This window comes from Tachysurus vachellii, chromosome 10, assembly GCF_030014155.1.
Source record: "Tachysurus vachellii isolate PV-2020 chromosome 10, HZAU_Pvac_v1, whole genome shotgun sequence".
NCBI classification, from domain to species: Eukaryota; Metazoa; Chordata; class Actinopteri; order Siluriformes; family Bagridae; genus Tachysurus; species Tachysurus vachellii.
This window is the reverse complement of record NC_083469.1, coordinates 24,283,017-24,308,829: the sequence shown is the minus strand read 5'-3', so window position 1 is coordinate 24,308,829 and position 25,813 is coordinate 24,283,017. Positions and strand designations below refer to the sequence as shown.

Here is a 25,813-nt window from a genome sequence, read left to right as displayed (position 1 = left end):
TGACTCTCACAAACATTGTGGCACGCTGGCATGGTTCAACACATGATTCCTTTATCTTGACACATAGCAGTGTAGGGAACAGACTAAATGCAGGCGCAGTACGTGATGGCTTGGTGAGTTTAACTATATTAAAAAGTAGAAACTGTAACAATTTTGTTTTTAATATAATTATAACCTGCAGGTGACAGTGGCTACCCCCTGAGACTCCTGACTCCTCACCCCATTTTTAAACCCGCAGAGCGCAGAGGAAACTCATTATAACGAGGTCCACTCTCGTGCACGCGCAGTGATTTGCATTGACTATTTATGGTTAAAAATGGGCGTGTACAGGGCGGGATTTCACGTACGCACATCTACGGGTGATCTTTTATATACGGATATACGGTTTTATAAATCGGATTTTTTTTGGCGTACGCCATTTTTGGCTTTTGGGTGTACGTAAACTTTTAGTAGGGATCCTACGCACAGTTTTATAAATGAGACCCCTGAGCAGTTGCGTTCGACGAGGCAGATGTCATTAACCCTCCACTTCGCTAGAGGGCGGATGCATTAAAACCCTTAACTAAAAACTGCACGCGTGGAAGAAGTGCTCCATAATCTCATCCGCGCGTTATTTTTTCTCCCACCCATATTCAGAGAAATCCCGCCTCTCCTTCTAGGATTGGCTAATACCCAATCCTACATTATTCTAATTGGCCACTTGTTTGTCAGTCTGACCAAGCAGCCAATCAGCGCACACGAGGGTGGAGCGTGGTGTCGGAATAAGATAGAGAAAGGCACTGCGGATAGATGCTCTGTGAGCTCGATAACACTAAATATTTCTACTCTAATACTTCTATATACTTTTTTTTGGAAGCGGTTATTTTCACAAATACCCACAAAGCACTTGCATGCAAGCTGGTGTAGTTTTACATGTTGTTATTGCTTATTCTGGAAAAAATAGTCCTTTGTTATTTTGCCCCCCCCCGACTTTGTCTGCTAGCATGTTAGCCGTTAGCAGTTAGCCGATGCTACATGAGCAGCATTATAATATAACGTGTTGAAATAATTAGTCGTGTAGATGTATTAGGTTTAAAGCCTGTTTGGATGTTGACGTCCTCTCTGGTTTTCTCAGTTTAAGTGAGTTTGTACTTTCAGCGTTATTAACATGGCGGAAAACAATGCAGAGGTAAGAAACAACCGCTCGCGCACAAACCCCTGAAAAACAACACACGCCTCGTTAACTGACAGGAAATTAATGAACCCCAGTGCAGCTGTTTTTTTTTTGTTTTTTTTTTTTACAGCTAAAGTGTTAATGACTCCAAGAGGTATTTGTTTTAACGTCAGTTAAAGTTTCAGTAGAATGACAGTTATTCATTCGTTCATGCAGAAAACATCCAAATATTTCCCTTTTGCTGCTGTTTGGTATTTTGCATGCTTTTGAGAACACCGAGTTGTTTGTGCTATTAAAGGAAAAATCCACCCTGAAACGCATGAAACGTGTTTATTCTCTGTTATTTGTGACGTCTCGATGGATTCTGCTGCTGTTTGTTTTTAGCTGCTGATGTTTTTGTTATTGCTGTGAGAAGGAAAGCTTTGGTGTCGCTCTGACGTCATCAGGTGACTATGGTTAAATGAGGGGGCGTGGCTAAAACTAATTGGGGTGGGGGGGGGTGTTTGAGAGCGAGAGAAAATAAAAGAACATAAAAGTTGAAGATTTGGAAGTGTTTGAAAAGGGTGTACATGCCAACAGGTCATGATAGTACGGATAGATTAAAATACTAAAGCACCGCTGCATTGATGAGTTTACGCACATGCCGCGTGGACCGATTTGTGCCATGAACAGCAGGTAGCTGAAAGGCATTGTGGGTAATTGTTAACATGATGGAGATTAATTTAAAGCAGTTAAAAAAAGGCAACTGGGAATTTCGTCCTATATTAAATCTTAGACGTCATGGATCACATGTTTATGATCTAACTTTTACTATGTAGGTTGTTTCAGGGTGGGAGTTTTCCTCTAATGTGAAAATGCAGACGGCATGTTATTGTGAAACACTGTTCAAACACGTTCACAACTCAATTCTGCTTTATTCTTCTGTCCGAACAACTCGCTCTCCTAATTTTCACACTGCTACGGTGGATATAAAAAGTCTACACACCCCTGTTAAAATTTGCTTGTGATATGAAAATACGAAGTTCCGTCATGTCGCATCTGTCTACACCTTTAATGCCAAATAGCAACTGAAAGAAACAGAAACCTTTTAGGAAGAAAAAGAAAAAAATTGCCTGGTTACATAAGTTTGTGCATCCCTTAATAATACGGTGCTCAGAATGAACTAATCATGTCCCGATTATTATTAATTATCGCACACCCGCCGTCCGTGAACCGCAAATAAAGATCAGCTGTTTCTATAGGATTTCCTTCCCATCTTCTCTGCTTCACCGGACTGCTGAAGCCATGGTTCGCAAAGAGCTTACAAAGCACGTGCGGGACCTCGTTGTCGAAAGGTATCTATTAGGAGAGGGTTACAAAAGAATCTCCAAGTTATTAAATATACCGTCGAGCACTGTGAGGGCCATCATCAACAAGTGGAAGAAGTGGGGCACTACAGTGACGTTACCGAGAACAGGACGTCCCTCCAAAATTGACAAAAGGACAAGACAAATACGTATCAGGGGGACTGCCGAGAGGCCGACGGCAACATTAAAGGAGCTGCAGGAATATCTGGCAAGTACTGGTCACTCCCTGCATGTGATACGTCTATTATATTCTTCACATGTCTGGGCTGTTTGTTAGGGTGGATAAATGGAAGCGCTGTCTCAGGAAAAAATATAAACAACATACATTTAAATTTTGGCAAACCATGTGGAGAAATGTGTTATTGATCCATTTGGCCATAAACGTAGCTTGTCATGCAAAGTACACCATACTTACATTGAAGCATGGTGGTGGCAGCATCATGCTGTGTGGCTGTTTCTCTTCAGCTGGGACTGGGGCTCTAGTCAGGATCACGGATAGCTCCAAGAACCAATTTAAGCAGCTGAAGATGAGGAAAGATTTCCCCTTCCTGGACAATAATGACCTAAAGCACAACATTTTTATTCTTTTTTTTTTTTTTTTACCTCTTTAAATGTATGATTTTTTTTCTTCTATTCTGTTGGTTTTCTATATCACACTAAATGTGGAAAAAAATCTTAAATCATTTATCTTGGTTTCGTTTCTTTTACATCCCAAAAACCCTACACCTTTAACAGGGGTGCTCAGACTTCTTATATCCGCCGTACCTTCGAATATCAGTCTGCATGCAGAATCTGGAAACAAACAATTGGCTCTTTCAGTTTAACCCGGAATCTGGGTCTTAAGTTTTCCTGTGACATTTAGCTTAACACTTTCTCGTTAATGTCAACAACAATACTTGATAATTTTTTTTTTAAACTGTTTTCTTAATTCCAGAGCATCTGTAGCGTGACAGAAGAAAGACAGAATGAGACAGAGTCGTCATCAGGTAAGCGATTACAAGGCGAACTATAAAAAATGACTAGAAATTAACAAACGTTTGGCGCATTTGGGTGGGAACATGTTTTCTTGGTCCCAGTGGCTACTGAACCACAAAATTGAGGCATGTCTGCACAATATTACTTCCTGTTCACGAAACGAAGGACTGCTTCTAAAACCATCCGGATCGACAGACTGTAGTCATCATTACCGTATTAGCCAAATGATGACCGCTTTAAATATTCAACTGCAGCAGTTAGATATCGAAAATGATTAAAGACAAAATGCTCCCTGTCATGTAGATTCATTATAGTTTAAAAGTATGTATTAATAATTTTTATACGTCATACAGAGAAGTCAGAGAAACAACTATTCCCTTCCGATCAAAATAATCATAAAAAATACCTGTTTTTTTTTATTATTAAATGCAAGTGTTGTGTATAATAAGCAGTAATAATTCAGATTAAAACGAAAGGAAATGTCTTTTTGTACGCCTATTCCTGGTCACACCACATGACCCTTTCAGGACATGGCAGTTTTTTTTTTTTTTCTGTCAGTACGACCGATAACCGATGCTTTGTTCATTGTTCGTTCCCAGGTGCGGAGATTTCGAAATGCGATCCGTCCAAGCAAGGCATCGAGGAAGACGAGCTGGACGGACTTCCTGTTTTTGGAGCGGATGATGAAGAGGGTGAGCCGGAGAGCGGCTCCACTCACAAAGACAAGCAGGCTGATGAAACGGGCGAGAACGGAAACAGATACAGTGTCTCGCCTAAAGATAACGAAGCAGGCGAGTTGCTGCAGATGTTGGTGTCGATGGTGTAGATAACCTGATGTTTCTTTCATGTGATATAACTGTTAAATGTGATCAATGTTTTCTGTGGTTTATTCCAGGTGAAGGTGTGCAGAGCTCTCAGCAGGAGGTTGGACCCTCACAAAATGAAGGCAGTGTAAGTTATAAAACAAGCTTCTTTTACTGCTTTAACCCTTTTTTTTTTCCCCCTTAAACATTTATTATTATTTGAATGTGTTTTTCAAAGACACTGAATGATCGCACATCTATTTTCCCTTGACCAGGCATCATCACAGGAAAAGGGTGAAAGAACCAGGGAGGAAATCCCGTGTTCTCCGTTGAAGAAAATAAAAGACGAACCCATAGACGAGGATTACGATAAAGCCCTCATCAGCTCTTCGCACTCGGACATCAGCCGTGTTAAAGAGGAGCTCGAGAACGGAGATCATGAGGTAAGGTTTGTTTATTTTATATACAGCTTCTTGCAGAGCCAAACGGCAATATATGGGAACGAGAAATGACAGCTCCGGAAAAAGTGTTGTTAGGTGTGGATTGTGAAACGTAGCATGCAGCGCGATCAGAATTATTGGCTCCCCACAGTTACACACATGGGCCCGTCATCATAACACCTAAACCCCTAGACACTAGAGCACTACAGTACCTAATGCACTACAGGGACATGTAGGCTGTCACTTTTGCCAGATCTTCTCTCCATTCTTACAGAACTCTCGGTTCCTCGGCCCCTTCCGTTCTGCGGAACCAAAAGAACTTGCTGAGGCGGATGCTGCTTCAAGTCTTACAGGCAAACACCAAAAATCTTTAACAAATGTGTTCTCCTTCCTATTTACAGTTAATGATGTTAAGGAATACTTCATTCTGCGAACCGGTGTGGCTTCTATTCGAGTAACTTTTTTAAACCCACCCTCCATTTGAAGAGGTCCTATATTTTCATTTAGCCAGTTAGCCATAAAGCATCATGGGTGAAATTTCCCATCTTTTGCTTTAAGTGGGTATGCAGTCTGACACCGTGTTAAGGTGTCTCATGTGATTTCTAAATCAGGGTGCAGGCATGCTCAAGGAGAAGTCTCTGTTATGACCTTTTAACAATTGCTCAAAACAATGTTGGGTAAGATCTGGACGTGCGTCGGGAAAGTAGCCATAGATAGACCATGGATGTGATAGCTTATCAATATTTATTGCTTGTAACTGTACACATTGCTAAAATTAGCTATAATTTGACCAGTTTAGCGAAGATGAAGGATGTGGGTCTGTCACTCATCCTCATTTCCTGGAAGAGGTCTTGTTAAATCATTCGGCTGTCGTACTTGGCACTTTTCTTTGAACAGAATTCTACTGTTATCAAACAAGAAAATAGTTATTTTATATGTGACAAAGCTTAAGCTATCCGCCGAAGCATGTGTGTACTCGCCTTTAGGCCTTGTTTCTTTGTCGTAAGTTAGGCCTAGTGTAATAGGATTGTGAGGTTTAGTTAGCTGGAGGCGACTGTGCTCTCCCCAGGACACATCATGTTAATGATTAAACATTTGAACATTTTTATTCCATGCTTTGCTGAAATGCACTTTATCCTGTACATTCTGTAAATCTTTTTTTATTTTTTTGCTTTGGGTGCTTTATTTTATTTCAGTCGTCTGTTCCTCTGGATGAATTGAGGATCAGCTCTGTCTTTTCTGTTAGAGGAAGCAGTGATGCCATTACTGGTGAGTAAGTGAGTGGATCTGAGTGAAGTGGATGATTTGATGATGATTTAACTGAAAAGCTACTAAATGAGCTACTCTGTCTGAATGACCGTTTCCAGCTCCTGTGGCAGCCCCACAACCGCTCCCGTTCTCTGCTGTAACTCAGCCCATCAGACCACCTCCTATAGTCCTGCAGGCCCAAATGCAGCCTCATTTTCATGCACACCTCCAGCTTCAACCCAAGACCTTGGCCCAGCTCCAACCGCATCTGCAAACTCATCTTCAGGCACAGCTTCAAACTCATCTCCAACCTCAACTTCAACTCCAAGCGCAGCTTCAAGCACATCTTCAAACGCAGCTTCAACCGCAGCTCCCACACCAACTACAACCACAACTCTCACATCAGCTCCCACCGCAGCTCCAGCCGCAGCTCTCGCCCCAGCTCCAGCCCCAGCTCCCACCTCAGCTCCAACCACAGACCCCACCTCAGCTTCAGACACAACCGCCACCCCTCCTCCAGGCTCAGCCCCCACCACAGCATCACCCACCTCCTGCTCCTGTGCGGATCTGCTGCTCAGGCTGCTCTAAGGTTCTTCAGAAAGGTCAGACCGCGTTTCAAAAGAAAGGCTCCAATCAGCTCTTCTGCTCTACTGTGTGTCTGACTGGATTCAACCTGCCTCCAGCCCCCAATATCGCCCCAAAGAAAACCTGCCACCTCTGTCTCAAGTGAGTCACATATGATGTCTGATCCCATTATCACCCCTCTCTGCTTATACACTCTAGCTTTCAATTTGTCAGGAATTAAAGATCTGTTGTTGTTTTTTAAACATTTTTATTCTTTATTTCAAGGGTAATTGGGAATCTCAAAGACTTGATAACAGTTCCGGTCGACGCAGCGAACACCTTGAAGGAGTTTTGTAGCCAGTCTTGTCTGAGCATTTACAAGTCCAGAGTTGAAGGCTTAACCGAAAAGGATGCCGTCGTTAAATGCTCCGTGTGCAGAAATTCCAGTGAGGTAAGCTTCAAGGAGTCGGGATATCTACAGTATGGAAATGTGTGCTATGAAATTTAAGTATTATATAAAACACCAATTCAACCTACATACAGAACTGAAACACACTAGGATTCGACCTTGAGAGTTTCCGCAGCAGTATTAGAGAGGGTTGTCAGAAACATGAAAAGTACCTATTGTTAAAATAATCTACATAATATCTCCTTTTTTTTTTTTCTTGCTCTACCACACATTAGTGAAGGGTCTTAATCTTAAACAGGCGATGTGTTGAATTAGTTGTGTCGGTGCCAGGGAAGACATTTAATTATGCAGGACAGGATTGGGGACCTGTGCTCTACATGATGACATAACACATGCGGTCAACAGATTAGGTGTCCTAATCTGGCTTAGCCTCATACACGCAGGTCTTGTTTTATCCACTAGAGGACTGTGCTTTTTTGTGCTTTGGTGTCTTGTCCCAAAATGGACTTATAAATGCTGAATGCTCCAGGAGAAATTCACCGCAAATTTCTCCTGGGAAATTAAACCATAAACTCATTTCCTTAATGTGCTCCCAGCAAGCGTCCGTCCCTGAATAGTTTATATTAAAAGAATACATATACAGAGGGCTTTAAAAAAATGAAAAAACTTTAGAAGGAGAGGCGCAAATTCTTGACCAAAGTTAGGGAATCTCAGTGTCTTTGTCATAGAGGTATATATGCTTTAGATAAATTTCGATTGGTTATCAGAACAGTTTGTACAGTGAGCTCTCACATAAAATCTCTCATCAATTTCCAATTCTTATTTATATTCTGCAGAACCAGACGAGTTCCTATTTGTGCGCATTCTCTCTCTTTCTCAGATCCAACACGAAGTGAATCACCAGGGCGTTCTGCACCGTCTCTGCAGCGACGAGTGCTTCTCACGTTTCCGATCCTCCAAACGGTTGTCCATGAGCTGCTGCGAGAGCTGCGGCAACTGTACCGTGACAGGAAACTACCACCTCGTACAGATAGAGGACGCTGTTAAGAAATTCTGCAGCCCAGCCTGCATCAGTGCTTTTAAACAGGTCGGCGCTGCTGATTCACTCGGCTTATTTTATTTGTATGTCTTGACCTAAGGCTGCGTAGAGTTTTAGAATAAAATTGTCTTGAACCTGAACCTGAACTGCGCTTGTTCCTTAATATGAGAAACAGGTTAGCTCCTCTTGTCTCCTCTCTGAATTACTAACATGTTGCTTACATGCTTCTTACAGAAAAGTGGTAAGAGGGTCTACTGCCCCTGCTGTCAAGATTTAAAACCTATGGATCAGATGTTGGAAGGCACAAACACTCAAGGAGTCATAGAGTTCTACTGCTCCTCCAGATGTGTGGCTAATAGCCAGGCGTCCTGCACTTTGTCAGGTAGGTTTGATTCCGGGGTCCCTCGCGGTCAAATTGGTCTTAAACGTGACTCTAACTTATGTCCCAGTTTATTCGGATTGAAACAGTAACCGGAGTCATAATATTTGTCCGTCAAGGTATCTGAATATGAATTAAGTTAAATTGCAAAATCGTCAGTCGTGAATTCAAATGTAATACGTTTTGTGTTTAACGCAGGCGCTTCATTCCCGTGCACAAATTGCCAGACGTTAGCTGTTCCTCAGTATCACTTGGTGATGCCCGACGGAGCCATTAGGAACTTCTGCTCGTACGACTGTGTTGGCAGATTCCAGGTACTTCACATAAAGCCCAATATCCAGTCAGAAGAAAATACTACTTTCACACTTATTAATTCTGTTTGTCAAATCTATTGGCAGTCTGTCCAGAATCAGAGCTCGCAGTTTTTCAAATTGATCACAGATCTGGGCCAAAATGCATTGTATGACATACTATGTGTATTCACTGGAAGGAGTTTTAAATAAAGAATCCTGTGGGTGCATTTTCACATGTTTAAGTAGTTTTCTGCAGAAAAAAGCACAAAAAGCTCTGCAAATCTCAAATTATGAAAAAAATCACAATAGAATCAAATATTTTTGGCTGCAAGAATTTTTTTATTCCTGCAAGAACTTTTTTAAACCTGTTTTCCTGGATATCTTCTCACATCATTTCACTCCATACTTCTGGTGTGTTCTGCCCTTAACTGGTGATGCGTGTCATCTTCGTACAAATTGGCAAAGTCTGTTGCTGTGTAAATATAAATAAGGCAAAGATATTTCTTTATAAATCTTTTCCAGGAGAGGCTGCAGAGGTCAGTTCAAATGAACGGTGGATACTATCACAGTCCAAACACAGGCCCACATCCTCCTGTACCTCATCATCCGTCTGCTCAAGGATTTAATCCACCTTCTAACGCAGTGCCTGCTTCGAATCAAAACACCGTCTTGCCATCTTGCCGACCGACAAACCCACAAGACCCCCAGCAGCAGCTAGAAGCTCTCGGCCCTGTCAAACTCACCTGTAAACAGTGCCAGAAGCAGTTCAGCTCGAAACCCGAGGTCCTACAGTTTAAGGTAGAGATCGGTCACCGAGCAATGCACTTGTTTTGTTTGATGCCAAATGCGTATTTGAAATAGACTCGGGTTCCTGTTTCCGTCTGTCAGAATCACGCGGGCCTCTTCTGCTCCCGCCTCTGTTGTGACATGTATAAAAGGGAAAGAGATGTCAAAGCAGTGTGCAGGTACTGCAAAGAAGAAAAAGTGGCCAAGGAAATTGTCATCTACGAGAAGCAGCCGCGGACCTTCTGTTGCGAAGGTCGGGTCTAGCTTTCTTTTCATTTCAGCTGATTTTTCAGAGGCACATCACTGTTTGTTTGTTTGTTTGTTTGTTACTTCACGTTGATTTTAACAAAGCATCGTTTTGAATCAAGTAACACTGCGTCATCGGTGCCGGGTTTAATTATTCGATTGAGGAAATATTTAAAAGCAAAAAGACTTTTAAACGGTTTTACTTCTTAACACCTCAGATGGCTGAGGGTGACAACAAATCTGTATTAATTGAATTCATGATGTAAATTATAAAATCATTAAAATGTGTTAAAATTGCTTTCTAAAGGTAATCTAAAAAAGATAATGTTAAAAATAATGAAAGGCCAATTTTATATATATAAAATTATGTTCTAAAAAAATTCTATTGTTAATTTAAACATTTATTCCATTATTTCTTTTTAGTTATTTATTACTCTAATAAATTCATTTTATTTAAAAGGATTACAATAAAATACACAAATATTTATCGCTAATAATACTAGAAAAAGTAATAAATAAAATAAAAAAATAATTGTAAATATTTAATATCAGCAATTACCTTAACATCATAAAAAGATTTTAAATAAATGATTTATTTTTAAATAAATAAAATTCATTTTCTTTGCTGTCCTGGCAATGATTACATTCACCTGCTTTTCTCGAACAGGCTGCAAACTGCTCTACAAACACGACTACGCCAAGCAGCACGGGGGTCAGTGCAGAGTTTGTGCTTTCTGCTATAACGTGACCCACAAAACCATCCAGAATCACTTTGGAGGCAAGCTGGAAGAGTTCTGCTCAGAAGAGTGCATGTCTCTCTACACCGTTCTCTTCTACGAGGTCAGAGCCGCATACTGCGACGTTTACGGCGTCCTGACACGTGCGATAGTTGTCATGCTCGACGTATATACAGTAATCTGGACCTGTATCTGCTGCTGATGCCATATGATTAGCTGATTGGATAACTGCAGGAATGTGCCATCTCCACACACATTCTTATTTGTTCTGCTTGTTTCTGTCGATAGATGGCAAAGTGTCATGCTTGTAAGAATCAGGGACCACTTAAGGAGAGCATCAGATGGGATGAAACTGTCCGACACTTCTGCAACCTGCACTGTCTGTTGCATTTTTGCTCCAAGAGCATCATCCCTGATCAGCCAAACAGCAATGGTACAACACTTTTTATATTCATTATATTTTTATATTAAATCGCATTTCGGACCATTTAAAAACCATAGAGAAATGATTTATTTAATTTCCTTTTTCCTCTCACTACACCAGGTATTAACACTGCTGTCACCCCGGCCCAGGCCCCACTGACTCTATCCAAAGACATGCCTGTAATTGGGGGTGTTGTGTCATTAGCCTCTGCGCTGGCTGCCAACACTGCACTCACAGGTAACTCACTTTTTAATGACTTTACAGAAATGAAATGTTAATGTTAAGTGTAACCTTGCAGTTAACTTTCTGTTCACAGGAGCGCTGCCTACCTCAAACGCCAGCTCCAAGATCATAGGCGACGTGAGTGCAAGCATCTACCAGATCTCTGATGAGAATTCTTAACTTTTCAATTTACTTCTGCTAACCTTTATCCTGCATGTCTCTAGGCAAGCACCCAAACGGATGCCGCGGTGAACGGCGATCCTCAGCAGCGACGGATGCTGAAGAATAAAGCCGTCATGTGCAAACCTATCAACGATGAGCAGAGCATCCAGTGTGATCTCGAGCCTCCAAGACTACTGTCAGACACCGGTTTGTTTCTATTTTACCACGTCATCTTTGTGAAGTGATGACCCATTATCAATTCTTTTATTATTCTGCTTAGGCTATATGAAGTGCCGATCATTAACACCCATGTGAATGAGCTGTTTCTGCTGTAATTATTTGCTAGAACGGCACATTAAAATACACCTGTGATCTGTGTCCAGGTTCTTGGCAAAATTGCATTCCTTTGAAACATACTGAGGATTTTTAAGCATTTAATTATTCTCGTATGCACCATGATGGATTTTGGCAAATGCTGTTTTTTTTTTTTCTCTCTTTATCTCCACAGTTATTGATGAAAACGGAGAGAAAGTGAAACTGATCCCTGTGCCTATATTTATTCCAACACCCATGTACATTCCCGTGCCCATGCATCTGTACACTCAGTACACACCATTTCCGCTGGGATTTCCTGTTCCTGTGTGTATTTAAATCCTCGCTCTTTCATACCTAAACTTTACTTGTTTTTCTGACATCTCTACAATATTGGGTATTGTAGTGACACTGGTCATTGGGATGTTCCTATTTCTTGTTGTTATTTGTAGATACCTGTTCCACTGGTCGTGCCAGCTTCTCAGGAATCCGCACAGCCAACTTCCACTAAAGGCAGCGTCCCATCACAAAGCTCAGTGGAGGACGAAGATGCGGAAAAGGGCAAGAGCAGGCCCCTGTCCCATGGAGGTACGTGAATGACCATTATAAGAACAATCAGTAGATCATATTTGTGCACGGATTAATGTAGCTTTTCTGTCTGTTCAGACCAAGGCAGTACATACAGTGGAGATTTGGAATCAGAGGCCAGGTCTACTCCCTTCAGTTGGGCAGATCCTGAAGATTCTTCACACAATCTTAAGCCATCAGTCCCTTTATCTGAAATAGAGGGACCTAAAGATGCTCCTATTAAATCCACAGCGTCCACATTAATAGATTTGGAAAAGGACATTCCTCTTGGTTAGTTGTCAGTTCTCAGAAATAGAAGTATTTATTTAAGTAATTTGAAGCATACCATGAAAAATGAATACCCTTTAAGCTGCAGGATGCTCATTGCTCATTTTTATTTTGTTAGCATCAAATGATCAGGAAGCAACAAAAGAGCAGAAATCATCAGTAAAACGGCGCAAGAGAGGAAAGAAGGTATGTTTTATAGTTGTATGTTTGCATTTACCCTAGGTTTATTGCATACAGTGTATATGAACTTTCCCCTGTTAAAGGGAGGCAAGAGAAAGTGTGACTCATATACACCCCCATCTGGCATCATTGTTTGGACAGTCCGGATGTGGGTGTGCATCTGTATTTTTGGCTGTGTAAGGGTGGAGGAAAGAGAAACATGAACGTTAACGTTTTCGATGTTGGATCCAAAATGATGTTTACTAAAATCTCTTTGTTTTTGTTGTTTTTTTTTGTTGTTGTTTTTTATGCAAACTATGTGTAATGCACAGCACATGCTGACCATTAGAGCTGAGGGTTTAGAGATTTTATCAAAGCCTGCTCTAATTTATAATAAATTTGTCTTTCTCACTTAATCTCTCTATTACACATAGGAGGACATCTTATCCAGATTTAATCTTGTACATGCTTTACAAGTAGTTCTTCTCTGTGCTATATTTTGATATGGTTTTACTTTAAGATGTCTATACAAATGTGCTCAGTTCGAAGAGTTTAAAGCAGTGGAAGTTGCGAACAACGGTATAAACACGACTCAAGCTAATTTATTTCATTAAATATTTTTACGTCAAAATTGTCAAATTAAATTACCAAAAGCTTCACGTAAACCGCCGATGACGTTGCGCTGCGCAAGTTTTTTACCACAAGGACTCATTATCATCCTAAGGTAAGATTAACCTGTTTCAAAACTTTCTATTTTCTTTATATAACAGTTCTGTTGTTTTAATCCAGAATATTTCTTAGTGCATGTTTAGAATTTCCTGCATTTAATGAATTAGTCCATTGGGCGTCCGGTTAATGATTTGGTTTTTGAAAATATACAATAATATGAAATACACTCAGTCATCCAAAAGTATTGGAACGACAAGACTACTTGTTTTGCTATACACTGAAGACTGGGTTTGTTTCATCAAGAGACGAATACAAAATTCTTACTACTTATGTCTTGGTCTTCTATAACAGTTTGATGCCGACTTGTTAGCACACCAGTGGTTTCTTTCTTTTTCAGGACATTGTTATATTAGCTGTGACCAGTGCTTGTGCAATGGCTCAGATCAATTTCTCCTCTTTTCTAAGCTTCAGAATAGCTTGCATTTTTTCCCTAGACAGCACTCTGGTCTTCATGTTAGTCCTTGTTAACAGTAAATGCAGTCTTCACAGAAGATCCCCAGGGCTCAAACCAAGATAAGACGTTTCGAGCTAATAACTGTTTAAACAGTCAGTCTAAGAAGAAACACCTGAGCAAAAGGAAACACCTTACAGACACGTTTCAACATTTTTGATCAAAAGGTTGCATGCTCGAAGTTGTTGATCATATCAAGGTGTAACTATCAGGAGATTAAAGCTGAGATTCTGATCTATTGTGTCGTTTTCATCTATTGACCTCAAACCAAAATGTCTACAGTGTGTAGCAAACAATGGAAGGAAAAAAAAAACGGGGGGCTTGCTGTTCTTATACTTTTTTATAGTTTTGGAGGGGATGTTTTATCATATAAATATATATGTAATTATAGTATGAATGTTCATATATACTGAATTATTATTATTATTATATTAAAATTTCTTATTTTCTCATGCATTTAATACCCGCCATAAGGCACACTTGTACCTTAATTCTTACTCAGTTCTTAGCTATATTGACGTATCTGCATAGATTACTAAATTCACCATGTTTTGCACACTTTTTAGTGAAAGGAGCTGTTGTTTAGTGTTATTTTATACTCATTTGACAAGCTATAATGACCCATTCATGTATTAAGTAAAAGAAGTAATATACGGCTCTATCAGGCACCTTAATGTATTTTTTGCCCTTGTTCGCAACTGTCCAAAATGTGACCTTGCAAAAAAAAAATATAAATTACATTATTTTAAATTTAATAAAGTTCATTTATTTTAAATACTGGTGTTCTTTCCCGTCTCGATCAGAGATCTGATGTTGAAGAACTGAAGAGTTTCAAAGAAGAACTGGACATAGCTGCAAAGTCCATATTGGACACTGATACCAAGCAGTTCACTGCGGATTCTTGCCAAAATGGTAGAACACCGGGGAAAAGTATTTTCATTAGCTCAGAATGCGCTCCAGTTGAAGATGAGCTGGAAGAGCTTACGAGGACAAGTCGGAAAACAGCGAGTAAAACAGTTAGAGCTCAGACGTCATGTACCAAAAAACAGTTCTGTGTTTACTGTCAAAAATCAAATACCAAAATAGCAAGGCACTTGGAGCGATTGCATTCAAATGAAACAGATGTAGCATATGCCCTCAGTTTTCCTAAAAAATCTAAAAGAAGACATATGCTACTTGAACAGCTTCGCAAGAAAGGCAATTATCAGCATAACATTGAAGTTATTCGAAACGGAAGTGGGGATATTGTTATGCAAAAACAAACAAAAAGAAAAAGATCTGTGAGGGAGTACTTACCTTGCCAGTATTGCCTAGCTTTCTTTCTACGGGAAGGGTTGGAGAAACACGAATACTCATGCAGGAGAAAAATGCTTTCACAATCTTGTTCAGAGTCTTTGGAGCAAATGGCCTCTAAAAATGATTCCTGCTTCCAGTCCACTACAGAGCTAAATGCGCCACCACTTGTCAACTTGGTGCATTTGCAAATCCCAGGTTCCAGCTCTGAACATCTTAATCCAGAATCAGCCATCCATAATACTGAAACCTGCTCTTTCTCAAGTGCTCAATTAAGTCCTGAATTTTCTGATCAGACGGATCTAAAACCTGGCCTTGGACCAAGTAACATGTTTACTCAGTCTAGTCCCGAACCCTTCCTTTCAACCAGTTCTGACCTTAGACTGTTTCCTGATCGGGCAAACATTTCTGATGAATGCACCATAACATCTAGTAATGAACCTAGCCTTCATTCTAGTTTTGAATCCCACTTACAGTCCAAAGAGTTATCAAGTACTGCAAACAGTCATCCTAGTCCCAAACATTGCGAACATAGTAGCCTTCTAACCACTGCTGAAAGTAACAGAGAGAGTTTTGAGTGCCTACCATCCACTCCTGAACCTCTCTCACTGCCTTATCCTGAATCAAGTCCTAGTCATTTAAGCGTTGACTTGTGCTTTGAAGAGGTTTTGAGGACCAGTCCTGAAACCAGTCTCCCAAGTATTTCTGAATATTGCAGCATCAATGAATCCAGCATAAAATCTACTCTAGAATCGTGTCTTGTACCCAGTATGTTGTACACTGATGCATCTAGCAGTGCAAATCTGAATGCTGAATCATTTCATCAGACCACTGCCAGTCAAATGTCCAGCCTGCATCCTACTCAACCAAGTGTGAAGTCCTGCTTTCTAACCAGTTTGGGATGTGATCTTAGGCCACCACCTAGTCTGGAATTGTCTAATCAAACCACGTTCATTTTGAGTCATGAATCTACCATCCAATCAAACTTTGAATCTTGCACACACGCTGAGAAATCAAGCCTGAAAACAAGTCCATATTGTAGTCCTAAATCTCACCACCAAGCAAGCCATGATTGCAGTGATGATCCAAGTGATGATTGCAGCCCAGATCCCAGTCAGTCCAGTTTTGAATTGTGCCTCTCCTCCAGCCATGAAAATAGCCCTGAAACATCAGATGATAGTCCTGAGATTATTTTTGAGTCCTGCTTTGAGACCGTTTTCCAGTCTAGTTCTGAGACCAGTCTCTTTCCTGCTCCTGAATCTTCGCACTACCAAGGGGTTGAGTCGAACATGAAACCTACTATTGAGCCTTGTTTCACATCCGGTGTGAAGTGCAGCAGACCTACACCCAGCAGTCCTGAGGGTAATACAGAATCTATACCACAGATCCTCAGTGCCAGCTCCCACTGCCTGGACTCCGATGCCTCAAGTGGGCTTGAGTGCAATTTGATTAATGCTGATAGCCCAGTCATGTCTCCTGCAGAAAGCTTGACGTATCAAAAGAATTCTATTGAAATTGTTGACGGAGACTCCACTTTTGACTCATCGTCTATCACGAACACCAGTTCACAGTGTGGGACAGCATCCACTCTAAAGCACATAAAGTGTTCTGGTTCACTTTCAAGCCTGAAGTCGAGTCCACAATCTAGTTCCAATTCCAGTTCGATCTGTAACACCTCATCTGAACCAGAGCTGTCCAAACAGATAAGTTTAAACAAAACGTCAGATGGTAGAAGGTTAGGGGTGAAAAAGCAGTTCTGTCTTTACTGTAAAAAGCCCTACGTCAAAATATCACGGCATCTGAGCCAGAAGCATGCAAAGGAAATGGATGTAGCACATGCACTTACTTTTAGAATGGGGTCTAAAAAACGGCTCCTTCTGTTCGAACAGCTTCGAAAGAAAGGGAATTATCAGCATAACGTTGAAGTTCTTAAAAACGGAAGTGGAGAGCTGATCACCTGTAAACGAGCAACTAAAGATCATTCTGTGGGTGTGTACCTGCCTTGTCAGTATTGCCTGGCGTTTTATATCCGCCATGATCTGTGGCGGCATGAAAAACGTTGCAAAGTGAGAACGAATGTTTGCCTTAAAAGGACTGCATCATCAATGTTGCTTCCATTGCAGGGTGGTGTTTCTGGAGACTTGGAAGAAGCTATTCATAGTATGAAGCAAGACAGTGTCCTGAATCATATAAGAGCCGATACTCTGATTTGCAAGTATGGTGCTAGGCTTTTTGTAAAGCTTGGACATGGTAAAAAGCATCAAATATATGTAACACAGAAGATGAGGGAATTGGCGAGATTTATGCTAGCCGTAAAAGAGTTAGACGGAAGTGTTCAGTATCTGCATCACGTCTGCACTCCATCCAGGCTTGATTTAGTCATTAAAGGTGCAAAGGTAGTTAGTGGGTTTGATGAAACGTTGAGCAAATTTGAAAAGCCATCTCTGGCGTTCAAAATTGGCAATTCCATAAGACAAGCAGCTGAAATTATTTGTGGTGAGAATATTATGGAGGGGGATACAGAGACCGTTGCTAATGTTAAAGAGTTTATTGGGCTTCTCGAGAAAAATTGGATTTGTGCTAGAAACGCCGACCTAGTCGATCCTGATAGCACTGTGGTCCACAGTTGCTTAGGCAAGCATACCGCAGCACTGTCTGCATGTCAAGAGAAATCTCCAGTGTCACGCAACTCCAGGGAAAATCTCAAGCCTGAGTTGTGCGCCCCAATCCGTAGTCAAGATGAAGGCAAATATGTGGATGGTAATGAGAATTTACTTTGCAGCACTAATGTCGTAGTGCCGTCTACCAACCCTGGAGCACACCACCGTCTACCATCTCCAATGTCTCGAAAGTCTTATTCAGAAGTGTTACCTTTACTAAGGACAGCAAAAGGTGGGAAAAAACACTTCTGTGTCTATTGTAGGAAACCCTTCATCAAATTAGCAAGGCACTTGTCTCGGACTCATGCGAAAGAAAAGGACGTAGCCCATGCCTTCAGCCACCCAAAGGGATCCAAAACTCGCCATTGCTTGCTTAAACAGCTTCGTAATAGAGGTAATTACCAGCATAACATCAAAGTTCAGCAAACTGGAAATGGGGAAATTGTCCCCCTGAGACGCCAAAAAAAGGACAATTCGTTGAATTCCTACCAACCTTGCACTCACTGTCTGGGTTATTTCCTCCAACGTGAATTGTGGAGACATCAAAGATCATGCAACTTGAAGACGGATGATAAAAATGCCCCTCGTAGAAGGAGGTCTCGGTCAGCCTTATTTAAGGATTTTGTTTTGCACGACTGTCTTTCCGAGGGCTGCAAAAATGTTGTCCGCAACATGAGAGACGATGACATCTCAAAATATTTAAGGAACGATACCTTAATCTGCCAATTTGGAAATAGACTTTATGAAAAACATGGACACGAAAAGGAAGGACACGAATACATTTCACAAAAAATGAGAGCACTAGGTAGATTTATGTTGGCCGTGAGGGATTTGGATCGCAATGTTGAGGATCTGTATCAAGTATGTACTGAATCCAGGTTCAGCTTGGCTTTGGAAGCTCTCAAGAAGATTGGCTGTTTTGACTCGCATTCTAACAAATGTAAAAAATCGGGGGCATCGAAAATGGGTTATTCCTTGAAATGTGCAATTGAAGTTGCTTTGGAAAAAAATGATATGGCTGATGAAGCTAGAAATCATGCCAAAAAATTCATTGAACTGCTGGGAACAGATTGGCTTTCTTATGAACCTTCAAATACCTGTAAGCAAACTGAATCGGATATAATACATCTGATAGATGATGTTGTCAAACTACAGAAGTTCCTGAAAAATACCGGAGACAAAGTCATTTTGGAACTTACGGAGCATCCTAATCATAAATCATGGAAAATGCTACGTGAAATCCTTCTGGCTGAACTGACACTATTTAACAGAGGACGGAGGAGCATAGCTGAGAAAATGCTGCTTGAGGAGTACATACAGAGGCACAAAGAGCCTATCCATGGAAAAATGTGTGAACCCCTATCAAAGCTTGAACAGGCTCTTAGCAGTGCGTTACTAAGTGTGGGAGTCACTAATAAAGATGGAAGTTGGGTTCCTGTTTTGTTTACTGTAAGGATGGCATCTTCTCTGGACATTCTTATCAAATACCGTGAGGATGTAGGTGTTCTCGCGGACAACCCTTACATGTTTCCTCAAATGACAGCTGATGCTCACATAAGATCACACGACTGCATAAGGATCTTTGCCCAAAAATGTGGTGTAAGCAAGCTTGAAGTTCATACGCATAAGTATGTGGCTACTATTTTCCAACTACGGAGCCTTAGCGGCAGTGAAAAGCAGCTGGTATCTGCACTTGTGGGCGACAGCAGTTTTGAACTTCAAACACTGGATGAAAACTTGACACAGTTGGCAAAGGTCTGCGACCTGTTGCAAACAATGGACGATGGACCTGGTGCATACAAGGACACAGGTGGGTTCTTTTTTAATGTATTTTCTTATACATGTTATTTGTAGAGGATTTAAAAGCAAAGCAGAATCAAGAATACGTACAGTATCCCGTCCACCCAATTAAAAACTTCCCACATTGATTATAATTTCTCTCCTTCCTCCGCTGCCCAAGCGCCTTAGGGTCACTGTAAAACGCCATATACTGTATGCTCACAGTCCAGCTTCTACTTTAGACAAGTGAGTCATCTTCAGGGTTTTCAGGCCTATAGAAGCGAACAGAATTTGAGAATATTACTTCATGAGTTCTACTAACCTCAGTGTTAATGCAGCACAAATAACTTTCCTTTAATTTCATTGCTCTTTATTGTACATTAGGTCTTGGCGATGCTCCTGCACTGAGATGCAAAAGACAAAAATGGAACAAGGAGGAACAACAAGCTGTGAGGAAGCATCTGGGAAATTATATATCCATCAATAAAGTGCCAGGCAAAAAGGACTGTCTGGACTGCATTGGGACCGATCCGGAGGCTCTCAGGACAAGAACGTGGCGGGACGTCAAAAATTACGTCCATAACACTATAATGTCAAAGAAAAGGAAGAGAAAGCGTTCGAGGCAGATGGACAGTGAAAGCGACAAAGATGATCTCAGTGAAGCTGTTGCCATGGAGCCTGCCACAAAAAGACCTCGTCGTAAAAGAAGGCGAAGACGGCGTATGTGAACATAACACAACCGATATGCACGTTGTATTGGGCCACATTTGCACGTTTGGAGGTGAATTTGATGGTAACAGTTTGAGCTTACTAAGAAAATCACAATGGATATTACAGATCTGACAGTTTAATGTCAGACAACATTTTCCTGTGTGAACCAGAGGGATGATATTAGAGCTAGAAGACAGCCTTAGTTCACATTTTTCATTCCTCTATTGATTTTGTCAGCACCTGACTGCTAATGAATTGCATAAGTCTCAGAAGCTGAGAGCACTTTCTTGTATGAGGCCAACGTTTATTTTCCCCCTCAGTCACCAGCTCTGTAGATGAGCATCTCAGCTTGCTGTTGGATTGTCTTTTATTCCTGGCATTTAAACATGCAGTATGCAGCTTGTTGTTTTGATATTTAATATATCTATGTATTGCATTAGATTAGATTGCAATTCGATAGGATTATACTTGGATGTAATATATAACACTGATGTTGTTATAACCTTCTTACTGCACTCATGGTACTTTGGGGCCTCGGAATTGATTTTTTTTTTCAAAGACAAAAGAGTATATAAGTATTACATTTCTCTTATACCATGGCACTTTTAAGGCTTTTCATTTATTAAACAAAAGAGACACTTTATGTATTTTACATTTACTATTGAAGAACGTCTGTGAAAATTTTTGTTATAATTTTTTTTTTTTTTTTAATGATGATGAAAATTCCCATAAATGTTAACCAAACATCTTAGAGTAAGCTTCACCAGAGCAACAGTTATTTTGTTGTTCTGAAGTTAAATGACAGCAACTTAATAAAATGAAAATGAATTAATAAAAATAAGCATAAAACTTATATACATGAAGCTGCAACCATATCTCGTTTTATTAAACGAGAAAGTATTAAGATGAAAAGCTTCGATTCGAATTACACGCAGCACTACAACACTTTAAGTACAAAATTAATTCCTTCGTTACTTTATTAAGTCGATTAATAAGCCCTGATATTCTTCATCATTTGTCATTTTCTTCAGTTGAGGCATTGATGACATCAGGAACAGATGTGTGTTGTATTTATTAAGAAAGATATTCCAGATGATATATTTAGCTCTTTCATAATAATCTGTTCGTCTGTTCACATCCTGCTGTGATGTGATTAATGACTTGCTTTTTTGACGTTATCATTCCGTTGTGCGAACTCTTAAAGACCATCAATTTAACAATATGCGTAAATTTTGTTTAGGTACAACTGAGGACAATTTTGGCTCTTTATTCATATGATATGTAATGTTTTTTTTATTTTTTTTTTTATTTTATGCTTAGTTGCTATTTATCTTTTTGAGTGTTGGATCGTCGCTGAAATTAAGACTGACTTCAACGTTTAGTTCATCATCACATTGTAATGTTGGACTTACCTTTGTTGCAGTGTGTGTTTTTTTTTTTTTTCCTTCTTTTTCTTTTCATGGAGATTATATTAAAACAAATGCACAATTTAAATGTTGTCTACCTTTTTGACTTCTTCACTTATTCATGCTAATATTGGCATCATCAGAAGACTAAATGTCAATTTTAAATGCTTTCAAGGTTGTAATTAAATGACTCAGTATTGGTTTGAAATAAAACACCGTTTGTATAAACACTAACCGGCGCCTTTCTGCCTTTCTTTCAGGGAAGAAGGCGTTCGGTAACAGATGTGGCGAGCGGCATGGTTTCTACTCCACCCAGCTCCAAACTCCACCAAATGTATGGTGTGAAAGCCTGGGCCAGCTGGGTGCAGTGGAGGACTCAACACACTGATGGTGAGCTTCACCCACGTGCTGCTGCTTAACACTTTGTATTCTTATTTTATGCTCTTGTTATGTGCGGCACCTAGCCTGCTGTCTCCAACAGCGATGTTGCTAAGCAACAGTCTTGGTACAAAGTGCTTGAGTGTGAAGAAACATGAATATTTTTTTTTTTTCTTTTTGTCTCTGACGGCTCGTTCTAAAAGATTATTTCTTTAACTATTATTCCACAGTTATTCTATATTTTTATTTCCTATTGAGGGAAATCTTTCGTCATTACAACGATCAAAACACAGGTTTCTGAAGTTTCTGTTTTGATGTAGGGGGAAAAATCGACAGCGGCATGATGCAGAAATTTGTACTTTTTGACAATTCCTATTGTAGAATTGTATTTATTATTACATTTCAAGCCTTTGTCACTTTATAGTTACCGTTAATATTTAATTAAATATTATTTCATTTAATTATCTGTTTTGAAGTTAAAAAAAAAACAGAAGAAAAAATAACAGAAAACTGTTTGTTGTGTTAAGAAAGTGTAAAGTTACTGAATGATGCAAAGCACTGAAACTGCAGACTCCTTCCATAGAAGATAAACATCTTATATGACTTTGACCTTTACTTCATTACTTTAAAGCAAAATGAAAATATTTGTACATTTATTAAGTACTCCGTAAGCCTCTGGGTTTCTTTCCTGACCTCTGCATTTTTTTTTTTCCTCTTTCTTTGTAGAGGAATGTGTCAATACTAAATGTCACTGTCTCAGTGACCCACTGTGTGCGTTTCTGACATTTACTATCATCTCCATCTCTGCCTTTGTTTGTTTGTTTATTTATTTATTTTAGGGAGCGCTCTCACTGTGCAGGAGGATATGTTGGATTGCAGCTCTGAAGATCTTGGTGATGCTTTGTGTCGTTTCATCAGTGAAGTTCGCAGACCAAATGGCCAAACTTATGCACCTGACAGCGTCTACTATCTCTGCTTGGGCATCCAGCAGGTCTGCTTTTTGGAATCATTTGACTTTTGACAAATCCATCAAGCTCCTGTGAATGTGTGTGTGTGTGTGTGTGTTAGATGTATGTACATTTATAACTCAGCTGCTAGGGTCTTCATGGCATCGACAGTCCATTCAGCTCACAGCTTTGAGCCATTTGGTTCTGCTCTACTGCTCTCTAAGACCAGATCGTTCAGCGTTCTTGCCCCCAGACTGTAGAACTCCATTTAACAGATCAATATCGATCGAGGCTCATTGTCTTTCTAGCATGGTGCTTGATCTGTCTAATGATTCATCTGTTGTTGTTTTTTTTCTTAAAGTTGGACAATGTGTTTTTCATGTTTCATTGCAGTAAAAGACTGAAAGTAAACATTCAATCATTATATTATATTATATTATATTATATTATATTATATTATATTATATTATATTATATTAGATTATTATGACGTATAATATATTTGTATGTGCTTACGTTTTGTTTTTGTTTTTTCTCTAAAAACAGCACCTTCTTGAAAATGGTCGCCTGGAGAACATCTTCATGGATCCTCTTTATAACAAGTTTACCACAGATATGACCAAGATGATAAAAGACTGGGAATGCACCTTAACACCAATTGGTAATACACTTGTCTAAAACTTACAGTATACACACACAGAGGAAATGGTTATACCAAGTAGAAAAGAGTGTGTCAACAAGAGGATTGGGACACAGCCCAATATAGCAGTCACTTTATTTACTTCATTGAGTGCTTATTAGAGATATGAAATGAGGCAATTAAGATTCCTTACTTTATTAAACTGTTTAAGTGGCCTAGGCTCCAAGCCAAATGATGCTGCCTGCGTTGGTGTGTGTATGCAGGTTTCTTGCAGTCCCGCATCGAGGAGAGTTTCCTGTGGGAATGTAAGCAGTTGGGCGCTTTATCTCCATTTGTGCTGCTCAACACTCTGATCTTTTTCGTGGTTAAACATCTCAACCTAAAAACTGCAGAACAGCATCAGCATCTTTCCTTTACCGATATCACCTGCTGCTCGAGGAGCACCAAGCACGGCAAGTCCTCCTACCTCAAGTTCAGACTTGCTGGCAAAGACGAAGCGGAAAATGAGAAGCGAGGTGAGGACGGATATTTTGAGGACTTGCACATTTCTGTCAGCGTTGTTAAATACACGTTGTATTAATTGTACGTCAGCCATGCAATAGACCACTCAATGTGTTTTGATTATTTTTTTTTTCATAATTTCCAGTTTTACTTGGTAAAAGGAAGAGAGAAGATGCAGAGGAGAATGTGGAGTACGGTGAGATGCCTGAGAATACAGACGACCCTTTACATTGTCCTGTCAGACTGTATGAGTTCTACCTTTCTAAATGGTGAGCCACAGCGATCATTACTACTCACACAGTTAGTCAACATCTGCACATCTGCTCCCAGTCATAAGAGTACAAGACTACAATCTTGTCCACAAAGGGCTTCCAATGTAGCTGCAGGCTTTCGGTCCAACCGAGCAGAAGTCAGATTAGATTATTTATTTTTTATTTTTTTGCATGTAGTAAGGATTTAATGCCAAAATATTGCTGCTGTGCTGACATCAAGCAGAGGCCTGCCTTACACACGTTATAAATTCATGAGCTTGATTTGGTATTTTGTCTCCATATTAAGTCATACACACATTTCACAAATACATCAGTGCATGATTTGAAAGAAAATGCAAAATAATAGGAAATACTGGATCAAGTGCTATTTTATGGCATTAAGTATAGCGGTGTGTCCGACATTCTTACTGTTTTCTTCTTTTATCATACGCCTTTATATATTTATTTAATATGTAATTAATTCCCCCTTTAAATCTAATTTGAACATTTGTAATTACATTTCACATAATTTTCCAACCTTTCAGGAATAAGCAGGATGTTTTTGTTACTCTGTTCTGATTGGGCGGTTGCCTCAGTAGTGAAATGAGCAACCACGCCCCCTAACTTTAGGTGCTGTAAGTTAACATACTAAAAAAAAAATGTATTTCTGCCGCTTTCTTTAACCCACAGTCCGGATTCTGTAAAGGAAAGTCCAGATGTTTTCTACCTGCAGCCTGAGAGCTCCTGCCACCCAGGCAGCTCCGTCTGGTATTCTTCCCAGTCTCTGGATGGCATCATTTTGGACAGCATGCTATCACGCATCCTTGCCGTTCGGGACGTCCATTTGGAACCTAAGCAGCAGCAGCAGCTGAGCTCTTCAGACGAAGACACCTCGTAAATTACACACTGAAAATTGTGAGACGTCACACATGCGCTGCTGTTCTTCACAATGAAACAATGAACGGGGGTGAAATGTGACTAATCAAACGCCTACACGCTGCATGGGTTCCGGAGGACGCTGAGCGACAGATCTCAACGTTCATGGATCGGTTTTATTCTTTTGCTTAAAGTCATGATCTTACAATGATGTTACGAATGCATGCTCTAGTAAAAGATTTCTAGTTTGCGATCATATATAATTTTTTCTCTTTTAATTGGACTTTAATTCTAAAGCTGTTGAGTTCATGTCACTCTTTAATAAGTGCAGACTCCATGTGGAAAAACGTGTGTTGTGGAAAAGTCTGTATTATAAAAAATGGCAAAACATGATTACATATTGGATTAGTTTGTAATGCATTTGTGTCATTCATTCAGAATATAAGGATAATTGAAACTCTCATGCAGTCCAATTCATCCAAAATCTGATTATTTCTCCCATTATTTGAAACTTCCACCTATTTAACATAACCTGATTTAGATGTCTCCATGGTGTGATTTAGTATTGAGGAGATGAGAAAGATCCAGAGAGAGACCATGAGGAGAAATATATTTTATTTCATAACACTAAATAATGAA

General features: G+C 39.9%; 1 protein-coding gene across 2 annotated transcripts; it reads left to right on the top strand.

Moving 5' to 3' along the window:
- The first annotated feature begins 768 nt into the window (after nucleotides 1-768).
- On the top strand, nucleotides 769-25,813 carry si:ch211-266o15.1 (zinc finger MYM-type protein 4). Of its 2 annotated transcripts, XM_060880429.1 has the most exons (29): nucleotides 769-1,168; nucleotides 2,395-2,707; nucleotides 3,434-3,485; nucleotides 4,074-4,265; nucleotides 4,370-4,425; nucleotides 4,553-4,720; nucleotides 5,914-5,986; nucleotides 6,085-6,691; nucleotides 6,815-6,980; nucleotides 7,819-8,025; nucleotides 8,212-8,359; nucleotides 8,555-8,670; nucleotides 9,172-9,447; nucleotides 9,538-9,688; nucleotides 10,349-10,521; nucleotides 10,707-10,851; nucleotides 10,963-11,079; nucleotides 11,159-11,202; nucleotides 11,289-11,433; nucleotides 11,735-11,865; nucleotides 11,991-12,126; nucleotides 12,205-12,396; nucleotides 12,512-12,579; nucleotides 21,842-21,971; nucleotides 22,799-22,950; nucleotides 23,453-23,567; nucleotides 23,810-24,061; nucleotides 24,193-24,316; nucleotides 24,989-25,813. In XM_060880429.1, exons 1-29 carry the CDS (start codon nucleotides 1,161-1,163, stop codon nucleotides 25,194-25,196), a joined length of 4,665 nt encoding a protein of 1,554 aa, XP_060736412.1. In that variant the 5' UTR covers nucleotides 769-1,160; the 3' UTR covers nucleotides 25,197-25,813. The 2 variants fall into 2 exon arrangements, 1 of the variants encoding a protein (XP_060736412.1); XR_009649138.1 differs by lacking the exons at nucleotides 2,395-2,707; nucleotides 22,799-22,950; nucleotides 23,453-23,567; ... (1 more) ...; nucleotides 24,193-24,316; nucleotides 24,989-25,813 and adding exons at nucleotides 14,536-19,495; nucleotides 19,849-20,245 and having other exon boundaries at nucleotides 21,842-21,954.